The 17614-nt window shown below is 45.1% G+C and overlaps 1 protein-coding gene across 3 annotated transcripts in view; it reads left to right on the top strand.

Moving 5' to 3' along the window:
* Positions 1-17614, top strand: part of LOC126237173 (uncharacterized) — a 753602-nt gene that overhangs the window by 333864 nt on the left and 402124 nt on the right. For 2 of the 3 annotated variants that reach the window (XM_049947036.1, XM_049947037.1), the window contains exon 2: positions 2137-2318. In XM_049947036.1, the coding sequence (XP_049802993.1) occupies positions 2236-2318 (83 nt within the window). In that variant the 5' untranslated portion in view covers positions 2137-2235. Of the gene's footprint in view, positions 1-2136; positions 2319-17614 lie in introns of those variants that run through there. The other variant, XM_049947042.1, reaches the window with a different exon arrangement.

Genomic DNA, 17614 nt, shown 5'->3' with positions numbered 1-17614 from the left:
ACGGTGCCAGCTGCTGCTCAGATTGCTGCGATAGACGCAGTACGATGCGCCACAGCCATATGCCGAACACGATCGTCTTTCCTCTCTGCTGTGCGACGTTGTCATCCGGAGCCGGGTTTTTTGCGACCGTACATTCTCGTGACCACCGCTGCCAGCAGTCACGTACATTGGCTACATTGATCTCAAATTTTTCTGCAATATCACAGAAGGAACACCCAGCTTCTCGTAGCTCTATTACACGGCATCGTTCAAATTCAGTGAGATATTGATAGTGGCGTCTTTGTCGCCTTAAAGGAATTCTTTAGTGACGTCAACTCACCACATCCAGACTGAAAGGTAACTAAATCTCACGACCGTTACAGCGTTATAAATGACCTAGCAGATAGTGTCGGAAGTTCCATGCGGCTTTTCGCGGATGATACTGTAGTATACATATAAGCTGCAGCGTTAGAAACTTGCAGCGAAATGCAGGAAGATCTGCAGCGCATAGGCAGTTGGTGCGGGGAGTGGCAACTGACCCTTAACATAGACAAACGTAATGTACTGCGAATACATAGAAAGAAGGATCCTTTATTGTATGATTGTATGATAGCAGAACAAACACTGGTTGCAGTTACTTCTGTACAATATTTGGGATTATGCGTACGGAACGATTTGAAGTGCAATGATCATATAAAATTAATTGTTGGTAAGGCGGGTGCCAGGTTGAGATTCATTGGGAGAGTCCTTAGAAAATGTAGTCCATCAACAAAGGAGGTGGCTTACAAAACACTCGTTCTACCTATACTTGAGTATTGCTCATCAGTGTGGGATCCGTACCAGGTCTGGTTGACAGAGGAGATAGAGAAGATCCAAAGACGAGGGGCGCGTTTCGTCACAGGGTTATTTGGTAACCGTGATAGTGTTACTGAGATGTTTAGCAAACTCAAGTGGCAGACTCTGCAAGAGAGGCGTTCTGCATCGCGGTGTAGCTTGCTGTCCAGGTTTCGAGAGGGTGCGTTTCTCGATGAGGTATCGAATATATTGCTTCCCCCTACTTATACCTCCCGAGGAGATCACGAATGTAAAATTAGAGAGATTCGAGCGCGCACGGAGGCTTTCCAGCAGTCGTTCTTCCCGCGAACCATACGCTACTGGAACAGGAAAGGGGGGTAATGACAGTGGCACGTAAAGTGCCCCCCGCCACACACATTTGGGTGTCTTGCGCAGTATAAATGTAGACAGAATGTAGATTTAGATGTAGATGTATTTAAAATAAACCTGATTTGCATTCTCATAATGGGGCTATTAGTGCCACTCTAACGCATTGGCGCGAAATTTGAAGAGACATCGTCTTTCAGATGCAGAAACAAGCCTGCCAACTCTCGTTTACGTCGCACAACTCCCCGTTGGCGTTGCGATTTTTTTTCCGTCGGTGTATTTGTTACAGAGCTTTCGCGTAAGTAATAAAAGACACCAATCTATTATGGACCTTGATGTACATTTTATGCTGTTCGTGTGTGCAATTTTCACACGTAAAACCATTTGTGTAGAGAAAATGTATGTCTACTTGAACACCAAATATCCCTAGGTGTATGTTAGGAAGCCGATTTGCTTGTTGGACGAGTGTGGTTCCAGCTTACGAGGAAGTTCACAAAGCAGTGAGTAAATGACTTCTTGGCTGTTTGTGTAACGGAGTGCAAGCTATCTTTATGTCCTCCTCCTCTTCAAGAGAATACGTATTTTAAGGGCTCACCAGGTATGCTGAGGTACCAAGTTATGATGCTGAGTTGTCTCGTCCTTTTCTGGCCATGAGTCATGAGGAAAATCAGAAGATTCTACAGGAATTATTCCTTAGATTCCTACACCTTTAATAACTCAGATCGACACAAGGCTCTTGAAAACTAAAGTCGTATTGCTGACGTCCTCCTTCGCATACACTTAGTCCACGTGCATTTGAATACCTAAAACATTTCCGAAGGTAGTTGGTACACGTAATATTCTTCCGTTTCTGGCGTAAATCGATGCCCTTTCTGAAGCCACAGTCTTCGAGCTAACCTGAGTGAAAGTAGTAATGTGCCCATCTATTTGTTAACCACTGAAAATTTGTTGTGTGTGTTATCGTATTTTAATTGTGTCTGTATCGTTTTTCCAAAGGTGGAGATCGAGGACGAGCGCAGTTTTTGCCTAAACGTGAGTGGAAAACCACCTAGGACCACACCCAGGCTGCCCGGTGCACCAGACCAACGGTCGTAAATGCGCTTCACAGATTCCATCCGGGCCTGGAATACCTCCCTGTCTCGCACGCTAGTGCGCAGCGCTTTACGGCACACGAGCAGGTCAGTGATTACGTGATTGTTATTACTCATATATACTGTTAGAATGTGACACCTTAGTAGCAGACGGCACACGGTATGTAGTTTTTACTCCAGTGCTTGCGTTTCCTGCATACGACATAGACGTTGCATTAGTCTTCATCAAATCAGTAAAGAAACCTTATTGTTTTTGCATACCATTCTATTCTTTCGATATCGATACTCTAATGTTTCTTACCCTCCCCCCATGAACCATGGACCTTGCCGTTGGTGGGGAGGCTTGCGTGCCTCAGCGACACAGATAGTCGTACCGTAGGTGCAACCACAACGGAGGAGTATCTGTTGAGAGGCCAGACAAACGTGTGGTTCCTGAAGAGGGGCAGCAGCCTTTTCAGTAATTGCAGGGGCAACAGTCTGCATGATTGACTGATCTGGCCTTGTAACACTAACCAAAACGGCCTTGCTGTTGTGGTACTGCGAACGGCTGAAAGCAAGGGGAAACTACAGCCTTAATTTTTCCCGAGGGCCTGCAGCTTTACTGTATGATTAAATGATGATGGCGTCCTCTTGGGTAAAATATTCCGGAGGTAAAATAGTCCCCCATTCGGATCTCCGGTCGGGGACTACTCAAGAGGACGTCGTTATAAGGAGAAAGAAAACTGGCGTTCTACGGATCGGGGAGTGGAATGTCAGATCCCTTAATCGGGCAGGTAGGTTAGAAAATTTAAAAAGGGAAATGGATAGGTTAAAGTTAGATATAATGGGAATTGGTGAAGTTCGGTGGCAGGAAGAACAAGACTTCTGGTCAGGTGAATACAGGGTTATAAATACAAAATCAAATAGGGGTAATGCAGGAGTAGATTTAATAATGAATAAAAAAATAGGAGTGCGGGTAAGCTACCACAAACAGCATAGTGAACGTATTATAGTGGCCAAGATAGACACAAAGCCCACGCCTACTACAGTAGTACAAGTTTATATGCCAACTAGCTCTGCAGATGACGAAGAAATTGAAGAAATGTATGATGAGATAAAAGAAATTATTCAGGTAGTGAAGGGAGACGAAAATTTAATAGTCATGGGTGGCTGGAATTCGACAGTAGGAAAAGGAAGAGAAGGCAACATAGTAGGTGAATATGGATTGGGGCTAAAAAATGAAAGAGGAAGCCGTCTGGTAGAATTTTGCACAGAGCATAACTTAATCGTAGCTAACACTTGGTTCAAGAATCATAAAAGAAGGTTTTATAAATGGAAGAATCCTGGAGATACTAAACGGTACCAGATAGATTATATAATGGTGAGACAGAGATTTGGGAACCAGGTTTTAAATTGTAAGACATTTCCAGGGGCAGATGTGGACTCTGACCACAATCTATTGGTAGATTAAAACTGAAGAAACTGCAAAAAGGTGGGAATTTAAGGAGATGGGACCTGGATAAACTGACTAAACCAGAGTTTGTACAGAGTTTCAGGGAGAGCATAAGGGAACAATGGACAGGAATGGGGGAAAGAAATACAGTAGAAGACGAATGGGTAGCTCTGAGGGATGAAGTAGTGAAGGCAGCAGAGGATCAAGTCGGTAAAAAGACGAGGGCTAATAGAAATCCTTGGGTAACAGAAGAAATATTGAATTTAATTGATGAAAGGAGAAAATATAAAAAATGCAGTAAATGAAGCAGGCAAAAAGGAATACAAACATCTCAAAAATGAGATCGACAGGAAGTGCAAAATGGCTAAGCAGGCATGGCTAGAGGACAAATGTAAGGATGTAGAGGCTTATCTCACTAGTGGTAAGATAGATAAAGCCTACAGGAAATTTAAGAGACCTCTGGAGAAAAGGGAGCCACTTGTATGAATATCAAGAGCTCAGATGGCAACCCAGTTCTAAGCAAAGAAGGGAAGGCAGAAAGGTGGAAGGAGTATATAGAGGGTCTATACAAGGACGATGTACTTGAGGAAAATATTATGGAAATGGAAGAGGATGTAGATGAAGATGAAATGGGAGATAAGATACTGCGTGAAGAGTTTCACAGAGCACTTAAAGACCTGAGTCGAAACAAGGCCCCGGGAGTAGACAACATTACATTAGAACTACTGACGGCCATGGGAGAGCCAGTCCTGATAAGACTCTACCAACTGGCGAGCAAGATGTACGAAACAGGCGAAATACCCTCAGACTTCAAGAAGAATATAATAATTCCAATCCCAAAGAAAGCAGGCGTTGACAGATGTGAAAATTACCGAACTATCAGTTTAATAAGTCACAGCTGCAAAATACTAACGCGAATTATTTACAGACGAATGGAAAAGCTGGCAGAAACCGACCTCAGGGAAGATCGGTTTGCATTCCGTAGAAATGTTGGAACACGTGAGGCAATACTGACCCCACGTTTCTAGCATTTGTAGACTTAAAAGAAGCTTTTGACATTGTTGACTGGAATACTCTCTTTCAAATTCTAAAGGTGGCAGGGGTAAAATACAGGGACCAAAAGGCTATTTACAATTTGTACAGAAACCAGATGGGAGTTGTGAGAGTCGAGGGGTACGAAAGGGAAGCAGTGGTTGGGAAGGGAGTGAGACAGGGTTGTAGCCTCTCCCCGATGTTATTCAATCTGTATATTGAGCAAGCAGTAAAGGAAACAAAAGAAAAATTCGGAGCTGGTATTAAAATCCATGGAGAAGAAATAAAAACTTTAAGGTTCGCCGATGACATTGTAATTCTGTCAGAGACAGCAAAGGACTTGGAAGAGCAGTTGAACGGAATGGATAGTGTCTTGAAAGGAGGATATAAGATGAACATCAACAAAAGCAAAACGAGGATAATGGAATGTAGTCGAATTAAGTCGGGTGATGCTGAGGGAATTAGATTAGGAAATGAGACACTTAAAGTAGTAAAGGAGTTTTGCTATTTGGGGAGCAAAATAACTGATGATGGTCGAAGTAGAGAGGATATAAAATGTAGACTGGCAATGGCAAGGAAAGCGTTTGTGAAGAAGAGAAATTTGTTAACATCGAGTATAGATTTAAGTGTCAGGAAGTCGTTTCTGAAAGTATTTGTATGGAGTGTAGCCATGTATGGAAGTGAAACATGGACAATAAATAGTTTGGACAAGAAGAGAATAGAAGCTTTCGAAATATGGTGCTACAGAAGAATGTTGAAGATTAGGTGGGTAGATCACGTAACTAATGAGGAGGTTTTGAATAGAATTGGGGAGAAGAGGAGTTTGTGGCACAACTTGACTAGAAGAAGGGATCGGTTGGTAGGACATGTCCTGAGGCATCAAGGGATCACAAATATAGCATTGGAGGGCAGCGTGGAGGCTAAAAATCGTAGAGGGAGACCAAGAGATGTATACACTAAGCAGATTCAGAAGGATGAGGTTGCAGTAGGTACTGGGAGATGAAGTAGTTTGCATAGGATAAAGTAGCATGGAGAACTGCATCAAACCAGTCTCAGGACTGAAGACCACAACAGCAACAACAACAACAACAACAACAACAACAACAACAACGTTTCTTACGATACTACGAAATAATCAGAGACAGATAGCAGAACTATCAACGACAGTATCGATATTTACTCCTATCGGTCCCTGTGCAGAACTCTCAGCTCCTTCCAGGGCTGCAGTTTCCCAAGGTAAACGGGCCGCGCACTAAATGGTCTGAACGTCAGAGTGAACGGTAAAAAATGTAAATGTCCTGTGACTAGGGCCTCCCGTCGGGTAGACCGATCGTCGCGTGAAAGTCTTTCTATTTGACTCCACTTGGGAGACTTGCGCGTCGATGGGGATGAAATGATTAAGACAACAACAACAACCCGTCCCTGAGCGGAGAAAATACCCCACCAAGCCGGGAATCGAACGCGGGCCTTTACGATTGACATTCTATCGCGCTGACCACATTTTTTTTAATCTCATTTGGTTCGTTTACGTTCGTTGCATATGCTGGGGGCGGACGTCGTAAGACATCCGTTTAAGTTCGTCATTGATCCATTGATTTTTTATTACAGAGGGCTGTTAACCCTGTGACCGAACACGCTGAGCTACCGTGCCGACTGACCACTCAGCTACCGGGGGCCGACAGAGTGAACGGTGATTGAATGGAACAAGATGCTCATCAGAGGAGAATGCAGCTTCATTTCACAAAACGATTCTTATCTGGTGGGAAAGTGATGTCCCGTACAATCAGAGGAATGTCGTAGGAAGAGATCAGTTCAGTGGATACGGGGCCCTTGTAGAATACACGTTAGATGGACGTACAAAACTTGCGAGTCTTCTTCGGTGATAGGAGGAACAGTATTAACCCATAGGCGTACAGGGAGTCTATTGGAACCGCATGCGTGATTTTTGAAGGGTTAATTTCTTCGTCATCTTCACGAGCGAGAATTGTCACCTGCTACACCCACCGCTGTACTGGACACCAAAGTTTGAGGATCTGAATCCTAAGGACAACGTTTGTGATGCGTTGGGGAGACGAAGTGCAGCCGCTACCAGGACACTTCCAGGCCTGGGAAGAGATCTTTCCAGAAATGATACTGGTGCCCTTAGAGCATCTCACAGGACCTCTCTGGCTGCTCGGCGTAGGCAAATACCTTACTAAATGTTTTGTTGTTGTGGAAAATATTTTATATAATTTACACAGTCTTTACCTTGTTTTGTAATTCTTCAGATATCCCATTCAGCTCATATTATCTTACTCATAGGTTATACTTATTGGAGAATTCGAGGAGTTTGACATTGCATCAGTCCTTATAGAGCGATCTGAAGCTTATATTATTCTTGAAGAATCAAGTTTGCCAAGATCTCCAGTTGTTGTTGTTGTTGTGGTCTTCAGTCCTGAGACTGGTTTGATGCAGCTCTCCATGCTACTCTATCCTGTGCAAGCCTCTTCATCTCCCAGTACCTACTGCAACCTACATCCTTCTGAATCTGCTTAGTGTATTCATCTCTTGGTCTTCCCCTACGATTTTTCCCCCCCACGCTGCCCTCTAAATTGGTGATCCCTTGATGCCTCAGAACATGTCCTACCAACCGATCCCTTCTTCTGGTCAAGTTGTGCCACAAACTCCTCTTCTCCCCAATCCTCTTCAGATCTCCAGTAATACTTTCATTACTATTACCGGTTTCGAAAGATCCGATGATGACAGCATAGATCTATCTATATCAATAACTGTAATACAAAGAATTACTAGCAATCTTGGCAAGCTTGATTCTTCATAAACAATGTATTATTTACATGATTGGTCCTTTGAAACTGCGACATAGGAATCGAATATGTAATTTGAGAAATATCGCCCTGAGGAAACTGCTCTACACTGAGGTGACAAAGCCGGCCTCTGTGGCCAAGCGGTTCTAGGTGCTTCAGTCCGTCTGTGCTGTTACGTGCTGTTACGGCCGCAGGTTCGAATCCTGCCTCGGGCATGGCTGTGTGTGTTGTCCTTAGATTAGTTAGGTTTAAGTAGTTCTAAGTCTAGAGGACTGATGACCTCAGATGTTAAGTCCCATAGTGCTTAGAGCCATTTTATTTTGGAGGTGACAAAAATCATGGGATGCCTCCTAATATCGTGTCGGTCATCCTTTTTCCCGGAGTGGTGCAGCAACTAGTCGTGGCGTGGAAATCCCCTGCAGAAACATTAAGCTGTGCTGCCTCAATAGCCGTCAATAATTGCGAAACTTTTGCCGGTGCAGTATTTTATGCTTCATCTGACCTCTCGATTATATTACATAAATGTTCGACGGGTGGCCAAAACATTCGCTCGAATTGTCCAGAATGTTCTTGAAACCAATTGTGGCCCGCTGATATAGCACATTGTCATCCAAAAAATGTCCATTGCTGTTTTAGTAGACGAAGTCCATGAATGGCTGCAAATGGTTTGGAAGTAGTCGAACATAAGCGCTTCCAGTCAATGATCACTTGTTTTGAACCAGAGGATCCAGTTAATTCGATGTAAACACAGCGCACACCATTATATAACCACTACCAGCTTGCACAATGCCTTGTTGATAACTTGGGTCCGAATCTTCGTGGGTCTTTGGTACTCTCGAGAACTACCAACAACTGTTACCAACTGAAATCGGGACTCATCTGACTAGGCGCGGTTTTCCAGTCCTCTAGGGCCCAACCAATATGGTGACGAGCCCAGGAGAGGCGCTGCAGGCGATGTCGTGCTGTAGGCAAAGGTACTCGCGCCGGTCGTCTTCTGCCATAGCCCATTAACGCCAATTTTCACGGACCTATCCTAACGGATACGATCGCCGTACGGCCCACATTTATTTCTGTGGTTATTTTACGCAGTGTTGCTTGTCTGTTAGATCTGACAGCTCCATGCAAACGCCGCTGCTCTCGGTCAAGTGAAGACAGTCGCCTGCTACGTTGTCCATGGTGAGAGGTAAAAGCCTGAGATCTGGTATTTTCAGCACACTGAAACTGTGGATCTCGGAATACTGAATTTCCTAACGATTTCCGAAATGGAATGTCCCATGCGTCTAGCTCCAACTATCATTCCGCGTTCAGATTCTGTTAATTCCAGTCGTAGGGGCGTAATCACATAGGAAACATATTCAAGTGAATCACCTCTGTACAGATGACAGCTCCGCCAATGCACTGCCCTTTTATACGTCGTGTACGCGATCTACCACCATCTGTATGTGTGCATATCGCTATCCCATGACTTCTGTCACCTCAAGCCGCACGGGATTAGCCGAGCGGTCTAGGACGCTGCAGTCATGGACTGTACGGCTGGTCCCGGCGGAGGTTCGAGTCCTCCCTCAGGAATGGGTGTGTGTGTGTTTGTCCTTAGGATCATTTAGGTTAAGTAGTGTGCAAGCTTAGGGACGGATGACCTTAGCAGTTTAAGTCCCATAAGATTTCACACACATCATCTGTCACCTCAAGGCATGAAGAGTTACCATGTAAAAAGGAAATGATCAACAACAAACATAGAATGGTCCGCAGCTCGTGGTCGTGCGGTAGCGTTCTCGCTTCCCGCGCCCGGTTTCCCGGGTTCGATTCCCGGCGGGGTCAGGGATTTTCTCCGCCTCGTGATGACTGGGTGTTGTGTGATGTCCTTAGGTTAGTTAGGTTTAAGTAGTTCTAAGTTCTAGGGGACTGATGACAATAGATGTTAAGTCCCATAGTGCTCAGAGCCATATGAACCACTTTTGGAACATAGAATGTTTTACCACCACCTGCAGCGCTGCAACTACCACCAATAACAATGACAACCTCTGCGCCAGCAACACTGAAACCACCACACAAATTGGTACGGCAGGTACCACGGCGAGACGATGAATGACAGGCGCTGTTAAGATATTTGGGATGTAGCCCGCTACTCACCCGTACCCTATAAACACAACAGAAGCCCGCCGCCGCAACGAAGCAAATGTAGCAGTTAGTTTGTTCTGGCAGCCAGTGCCAGTCACTGTGACGAAATCTAAACCCGGAAAGCAGCTGCGTCCGGTGGAACTGGCCGTATCATGCTGTGATCTCTGGCACACTCTGACAGAGGGCGTCAGCGAGCGACAACTGGCGCAGCGCTGCGGCGGTCGCAGGTACACACACACACACACACACGTGGCGACCACGTGGGGCCCGCCGTCTGATAACCTCCAGCAGTCCTACAAAGACCTCAAGTTGCAGGGCATTTTTTGACGAATCTGCTCACTTAAAAACACAACCATGCACTTTTAAAAAAATGCATGATGTATATTAATTATTTTGCAAAAACAGACAATGTCTGTTGGGAAACCGCAATCACTGGTTATACAATGCTAATTATAATACGTCTTCATTGCAAAAATCTTTATTCACATGACCGGTTTCAGTCTAGAGGAACCGGTCACGTGAATAAACATTTTTGCAATCGAGACGGATTATAATTAACATTGTATGTTAATAAGATTGTACATCAGTGTTGTACAACTCAGGCTGAGCTTTAAGTTATAGTTTATAATCACATTTTGGATCCTGAAGCTGCTCTTCTATTCCGTGTTTGCATGAAGGGTTTGAGAGAAATTCTGCCTTATGCAAGACAAATTGATTAGTTTTGATTTGCCCAAACATGTCTCAGCACTTTTTGTGCTATTCTCAGTATTTTTTCATTTATATATTTTTTTCCTCGCATGACGCTGTCAGTTATGTATGTTGATACTTCGTATCTGCCTCGCATTACACTACTTGTGTTTTTCCCTTTCATGCTGTGGGATTGGTTGACAATTTTTCTATAATGGCCTTTGGCTCCTACACAAGCATACATTTTATCAACAAACCACAAGATTTCTACCGACATTTCAGATGTAGTTGGAGCTGTAATCGAATAAATGCAAATGGTTTGCCCGCATCACGTTACCTGTTCTCTAACAAACCATATAAAAGATTTTTATCAACTAGCCTATTTGATACTTTGTACGTATATTCACATTTCATCAATATATACGTACTTCAACGAAGTTCTACAATTGCTTCGCGTATGTCACTTTATACATCAGGAACACTCTAAGATATAGTGGTTATTTAAATACGAAATGTCTTCTAACAGAAATGTCTCTAGTTGCTAATAACCGGAGTGTAATGTTGCTCGTCGGTAATACGTGTTCCGCTTTTAAATTTCCTCCTTTGTTCTCATTGGAAGCACGTGAAAAGCGTCAACTGGCGTGTGTGCCAAGTTTAGGAATGCCAGTAACGCTATGGAAGACGGATGCTACAATTCAATGTGCAGTATTTATCAGCTTGGCAAATTTTATTGGTCAAATGTTTGAGTGGAGTGAAAACAAGAGTTACTAAAAAACACACAATGGATTTTTGACCGAAATTTCATAGCTAAAAAACGAGACGGAAATGAGAAATAGGACATAAAATAGACCAGCGCGAGGTCTAGCTTCGCAAACAAAAAGGTTTATTTGCTTGAAATTAATCAATGTAATTACAAAACTTAGTTGGTAATTTGGTGGGGAAAATTGAAAATTTTACGAAAAGTTGCTGCCAGTTATGTAAATTAAATGTCAACAAGTCCATCTCTTCAAGGTCTCGCTTTTTTGTGTATAAAATGTTGCGTTGTTGTGATTTTTATTTGTCAAAAATATTTTGAAACAAAAAAATTGAAAACGAAAGAAAACGATCAAATGATTTGTGAAATGATTTGTCAAAAAGTAAGAAATAAAACAGACTAGGGAAACATTTGACGCATCTTTGAGTGATGGTCGAAATCGTATACGGCAAACGAGGTGCCGACTGAGAATTTAAAGTTGAACTTTTAGCTTAGAATTTCATATTTTTAAAGAGTACTAGGGGATATTTGTCTGGTGGGTGACAAAATTCATGAGATACCTCCTAATATCGTGTTGGACCCTCTTTTACTCCGTGCAGTGCAGGAACTCGACTGTGGCATGTATTCCATACGTCGTTGTTTGGGATCATGAAGTCCATGAATGGCTGCAAATGGTCTCCTGGTAACTCTGCTGGGCCAGAGGACCCAGCCTACACCATTATGGAGCCACCAACAGCTGGCACAGAACCTCGTTGACCTTGGCTTCGTCGTGTCTGCGCCACACTCGGACCCTACCATCAGCTCTTCCCAACCGAAATCGGCACTCATCTGACCAGGCTACGGTTTTCCAGTCGTCTAGGGTATAACAGGAATGTTGCCTGCCCAGGAGAGGCGCTGCTGGCAATATGGCGACAGGTAGCGCCTCAAAGTTGTTATTCTCGGTACACCCTTGACGCTGTGGATCGCGGAAAATTGAATTCCCTTACAGTTTCCGAATTGTAATCTCCCATACGTCTAGCTCCAATTACCGTTCAAAGTCTTAATTCCCGTCGTGCGGCCATAGGCACGTCGGAAACCTTCTCACATGAATCACATAGCACAAATGAATGCTCCGACAATGCAACGCCCTTCTGTACTTGGTGTACGCGATACTACCAACATCTGTATATGTGCATATCGCTATTCCATTACTTATGTCACCTCAGTGTATAAACCATGCAGCATCATTCGGTGTACGTGCTATGAAATATGATACACTACTGGCCATTAAAATTGCTACACCAAGAAGAAATGCAGATGATAAACTGGTATTCATTGGACAAGTATATTATACTAGAACTGACATGTGATTAAATTTTCATGCAATTTGGGTGCATAGATCCTGGGAAATCAGTATCCAGAACAACCACCTCTGGCTGTAATAACGGCCTTGATACGCCTCGGCATTGAGTCAAACAGAGCTTGGATAGCGTGTACAGGTACAGATGCCCATGCAGCTTCAGCACGATACCACAGTTCATCAAGAGTAGTGACTGGCGTATTGTGACGAGCCAGTTGCTAGGCCACCATTGACCAGACGTTTTCAATTGGTGAGAGATCTGGAGAATGTGCTGTAACGTCCACTGTTCAAAGTGCTGTCAATGCGAACAAGAGGTGACCGAGTCGTGTAACCAATGGCACCCCACACCATCACGCCGGGTGATACGCCAGTATGGCGATGACGAATACACGCTTCCAATGTGCGTTCACCGCGATGTCGCCAAACACGGATGCGACCATCATGATGCTGTAAACAAAACCTGGATTCATCCGAAAAAATGACGTTTTGCCATTCATGCACCCAGGTTCGTCGTTGAGTACACCATCATAGGCGCTCCTGTCTGTGATGCAGCGTCAAGGGTAACCGCATCCATGGTCTCCGAGCTGTAGTCCATGCTGCTGCAAACGTCGTCGAACTGTTCGTGCAGATGGTTGTTGTCTTGCAAACGTCCCCATCTGTTGACTCAGGGATCGAGACGTGGCTGCACGATCCGTTACAGCCATGCGGATAAGATGCCTGTCATCTCGACTGCTAGTGATACGAGGCCATTGGGATCCAGCACGGCGTGCCGTATTACGCTCCTGAACCCACCGATCCCATATTCTGCTAACAGTCATTGGATCTCGGCCAACACGATCAGCAATATCGCGATACTATAAACCGCAATCGCGATAGGCTACAATCCGACCTTTATGAAAGTCGGAAACGTGATGGTACGCATTTCTCCTCCTTAGACGAGGCATCACCAGGCAACTCCGGTCAACTGCTGTTTGTGTATGAGAAATCGGTTGGAAACTTTCCTCATGTCAGCATGTTGTAGGTGTCGCCACCGGCGCCAACCTTGTGTGAATGCTCTGAGAAGCTAATCATTTGCATATCACAGCATCTTCTTCCTGTCGGTTAAATTTCGCGTCTGTAGCACGTCATCTTCGTGGTGTAGCAATTTTAATGGCCAGTAGTGAACATAGGTGCGTCAAATGCTTGCTACAACGTATTTTATTTCTTACTTTTAGACACATCATTTCACAAAACGTTTGAACGTTTGTTTTGATATTACTCTTATTTTTATTTTAACTTTATGGCTGGACCCTTGCTGTTGCAGCAGTAGTTCGTTAACTCACGAAGAGAAGTCATCTGGGGCATATGTCTACGAGCCGCGTAAACTTTGTTCTATGTGTACCGTATTTTCTGAGGCGGGAATTGTGGATCGTTTCAGCAACTGCCGAACAATTTTTCTCTGAAGTTCCTATCCAGTGGGCATTTGATCAGTAAATATTGTCACGGAAAACACAGCAAAAGTATGGCTTCTTGAGCTTCTTGATTTGAAGACATTTTACATGAAATATGCGCGGTGTCCTTTAAATTTAAAAGCAAGTCTAGGAGAAAATACACTCCTGGAAATGGAAAAAAGAACACATTGACACCGGTGTGTCAGACCCACCATACTTGCTCCGGACACTGCGAGAGGGCTGTACAAGCAATGATCACACGCTCGGAACAGCGGACACACCAGGACCCGCGGTGTTGGCCGTCGAATGGCGCTAGCTGCGCAGCATTTGTGCACCGCCGCCGTCAGTGTCAGCCAGTTTGCCGTGGCATACGGAGCTCCATCGCAGTCTTTAACACTGGTAGCATGCCGCGACAGCGTGGACGTGAACCGTATGTGCAGTTGACGGACTTTGAGCGAGGGCGTATAGTGGGCATGCGGGAGGCCGGGTGGACGTACCGCCGAATTGCTCAACACGTGGGGCGTGAGGTCTCCACAGTACATCGATGTTGTCGCCAGTGGTCGGCGGAAGGTGCACGTGCCCGTCGACCTGGGACCGGACCGCAGCGACGCACGGATGCACGCCAAGACCGTAGGATCCTACGCAGTGCCGTAGGGGACCGCACCGCCACTTCCCAGCAAATTAGGGACACTGTTGCTCCTGGGGTATCGGCGAGGACCATTCGCAACCGTCTCCATGAAGCTGGGCTACGGTCCCGCACACCGTTAGGCCGTCTTCCACTCACGCCCCAACATCGTGCAGCCCGCCTCCAGTGGTGTCGCGACAGGCGTGAATGGAGGGACGAATGGAGACGTGTCGTCTTCAGCGATGAGAGTCGCTTCTGCCTTGGTGCCAATGATGGTCGTATGCGTGTTTGGCGCCGTGCAGGTGAGCGCCACAATCAGGACTGCATACGACCGAGGCACACAGGGCCAACACCCGGCATCATGGTGTGGGGAGCGATCTCCTACACTGGCCGTACACCACTGGTGATCGTCGAGGGGACACTGAATAGTGCACGGTACATCCAAACCGTCATCGAACCCATCGTTCTACCATTCCTAGACCGGCAAGGGAACTTGCTGTTCCAACAGGACAATGCACGTCCGCATGTATCCCGTGCCACCCAACGTGCTCTAGAAGGTGTAAGTCAACTACCCTGGCCAGCAAGATCTCCGGATCTGTCCCCCATTGAGCATGTTTGGGACTGGATGAAGCATCGTCTCACGCGGTCTGCACGTCCAGCACGAACGCTGGTCCAACTGAGGCGCCAGGTGGAAATGGCATGGCAAGCCGTTCCACAGGACTACATCCAGCATCTCTACGATCGTCTCCATGGGAGAATAGCAGCCTGCATTGCTGCGAAAGGTGGATATACACTGTACTAGTGCCGACATTGTGCATGCTCTGTTGCCTGTGTCTATGTGCCTGTGGTTCTGTCAGTGTGATCATGTGATGTATCTGACCCCAGGAATGTGTCAATAAAGTTTCCCCTTCCTGGGACAATGAATTCACGGTGTTCTTATTTCAATTTCCAGGAGTGTATATTTATGCAACACGTAAAAGTTGATGTACTTTAATGTCATAAGTTGTTTACATACTAACGAGATCCTGCAGCATTTCTTAGAGTAACTTTTACAAAGTCTTACCCTCCGAGGCTAAGGGAATTATTGCTACTGAAAAAAAGAACTTTCCTCATTTAGCGAGATGCATGGTACCATATTGTGGAGCAATATGCTGTGCTGAAAGCGCCACCTAAATCGTGCGTGTTCTCTTTGGAGGCGCCTGTGCCTGCCGAGTCTTTTCCACTGAAGGAAAGGAACGGAACAGGAGATTAGGGCTTGACGTACCGTCGCCAACGAGGTCATTACGGATCAAGTGTGGATACGAACTGTGATACTATGAAAAAGGAAACTGGCATTGGCATATCTGACGCTGTATTTGTCTAACGTGATTTAGTAAAACCAAGGAAAATCTAAATCTGGGTGATCGGACGTTGATTTGATCCATCGTCCTCCAGAATCCCAGTATCTTACCTATGCACCACCTCGCCAGCTGATCGCGGCAGTAAATCAAACGTTTACTGGCCGGCCGCGGTGGTCTCGCTGTTCTAGGCGCGCAGTCCGGAACCGTGCGACTGCTACGGTCGCAGGTTCGAATCCTGCCTCGGGTATGGTTGTTTGTGATGTCCTTAGGTTAGTTAGGTTTAACTAGTTCTAAGTTCTAGGGGACTAATGACCTCAGCAGTTGAGTCCCATAGTGCTCAGAGCCATTTGAACCCATATTTCATAATATAAGTAAGTACCACTCCAGGAAACACATCAACAAACAATGTTTTATGTATTTTTATTTACAGTAATAAATGTTTCGAGCTTTCGGTCATCTTCAGCTAGTGTAATGCATGTTTAAATCTTCTTTAGCACGTCATTAAAACATCGACTGCAATTTGGATGCTGCAGCTGTCCTGTGCAAAATAACAATTTTGTTTATCTATTACACTTCGTGGTTTGTGTGTTTACAATGCAGGGAGAATTTTTCCACCGTGTACAAACTCTAGGGATTGATCGGTGAGAGGATACGGAACAAAAAAGGACTAAAGAACTTATGTCTGGAAACGCTTGGTTTCCATGCTAGAGATCATTTATTCAATCATACACTGTTACAGAGACTGCAGTCTAATATGTGCTGTACCATGCAGCCACAGTTACAGCTTGTGATGAAAATGGTTTCCATGTGCCTCAACGCATGCGTGTACGCGCCGTAGCGTGTTCTGTCTCACACGTTCACATCAACCAGGCTGCATCTTGACAGTGTCAAATGCAGCGTGAATACTCTGTTCCAGTGTCTCCACATCTGGAATGGGCTCTGCATGCACGATACTATTGAGATGGACCCATAAACAGACATCACACGGGATGAGATCCGGTAAACGAGCAGGCCATGCAACTGTACCCTCTCGTCCGTTCCATCGTTCGGGGAAGACACGATTGAGAGGCGTCCGAAGGTTACCAGCGAAGTGCGCTGGAGCACCATCGTGTAGCAGCCACGTTCCCCTTCGAATCATCAATGGCACTTCTTCCAGCAGGGGATGTAAAGTCACTGGCAAGAATCGCTGATAGTTAAGGACTGTTAGGCGACGTGGAAGAAAGACTGGTTCCAAAATACGTTCACCAATTGTCTTGGCCCACATTCCGGCGATTCTGATGATTCGCTGTCAACATACCATGGGGGTTCTGCATACTATCCCACAGACGACTGTTTTGTAAGTTTAAGATAGTAATACTTCAAGAAGAATATAATAATTCCAATCCCAAAGAAAGCAGGTGTTGACAGATGTGAAAATTACCGAACTATCAGTTTAATAAGTCACAGTTCCAAAATACTAACGCGAATTCTTTACAGACGAATGGAAAAACAGGTAGAAGCGGACCTCGGGGAAGATCAGTTTGGATTCCGTAGAAATGTTGGAACACGTGAGGCAATACTGACCTTACGACTTATCTTAGAAGCTAGATTAAGAAAAGGCAAACCTACGTTTCTAGCATTTGTAGACTTAGAGAAAGCTTTTGACAATGTTAACTGGAATACTCTCTTTCAAATTCTGAAGGTGGAAGGGGTAAAATACAGGGAGCGGAAGGCTATTTACAATTTGTATAGAAACCAGATGGCAGTTATAAGAGTCGAGGGGCATGAAAGGGAAGCAGTGATTGGGAAAGGAGTGAGACAGGGTTGTAGCCTCTCCCCGATG

Source organism: Schistocerca nitens, chromosome 2 (genome assembly GCF_023898315.1).
Source record: "Schistocerca nitens isolate TAMUIC-IGC-003100 chromosome 2, iqSchNite1.1, whole genome shotgun sequence".
Taxonomy (NCBI): Eukaryota; Metazoa; Arthropoda; class Insecta; order Orthoptera; family Acrididae; genus Schistocerca; species Schistocerca nitens.
The sequence above is the reverse complement of the archived record's forward strand: the minus strand, read 5'-3'. Positions and strand labels throughout refer to the sequence as shown.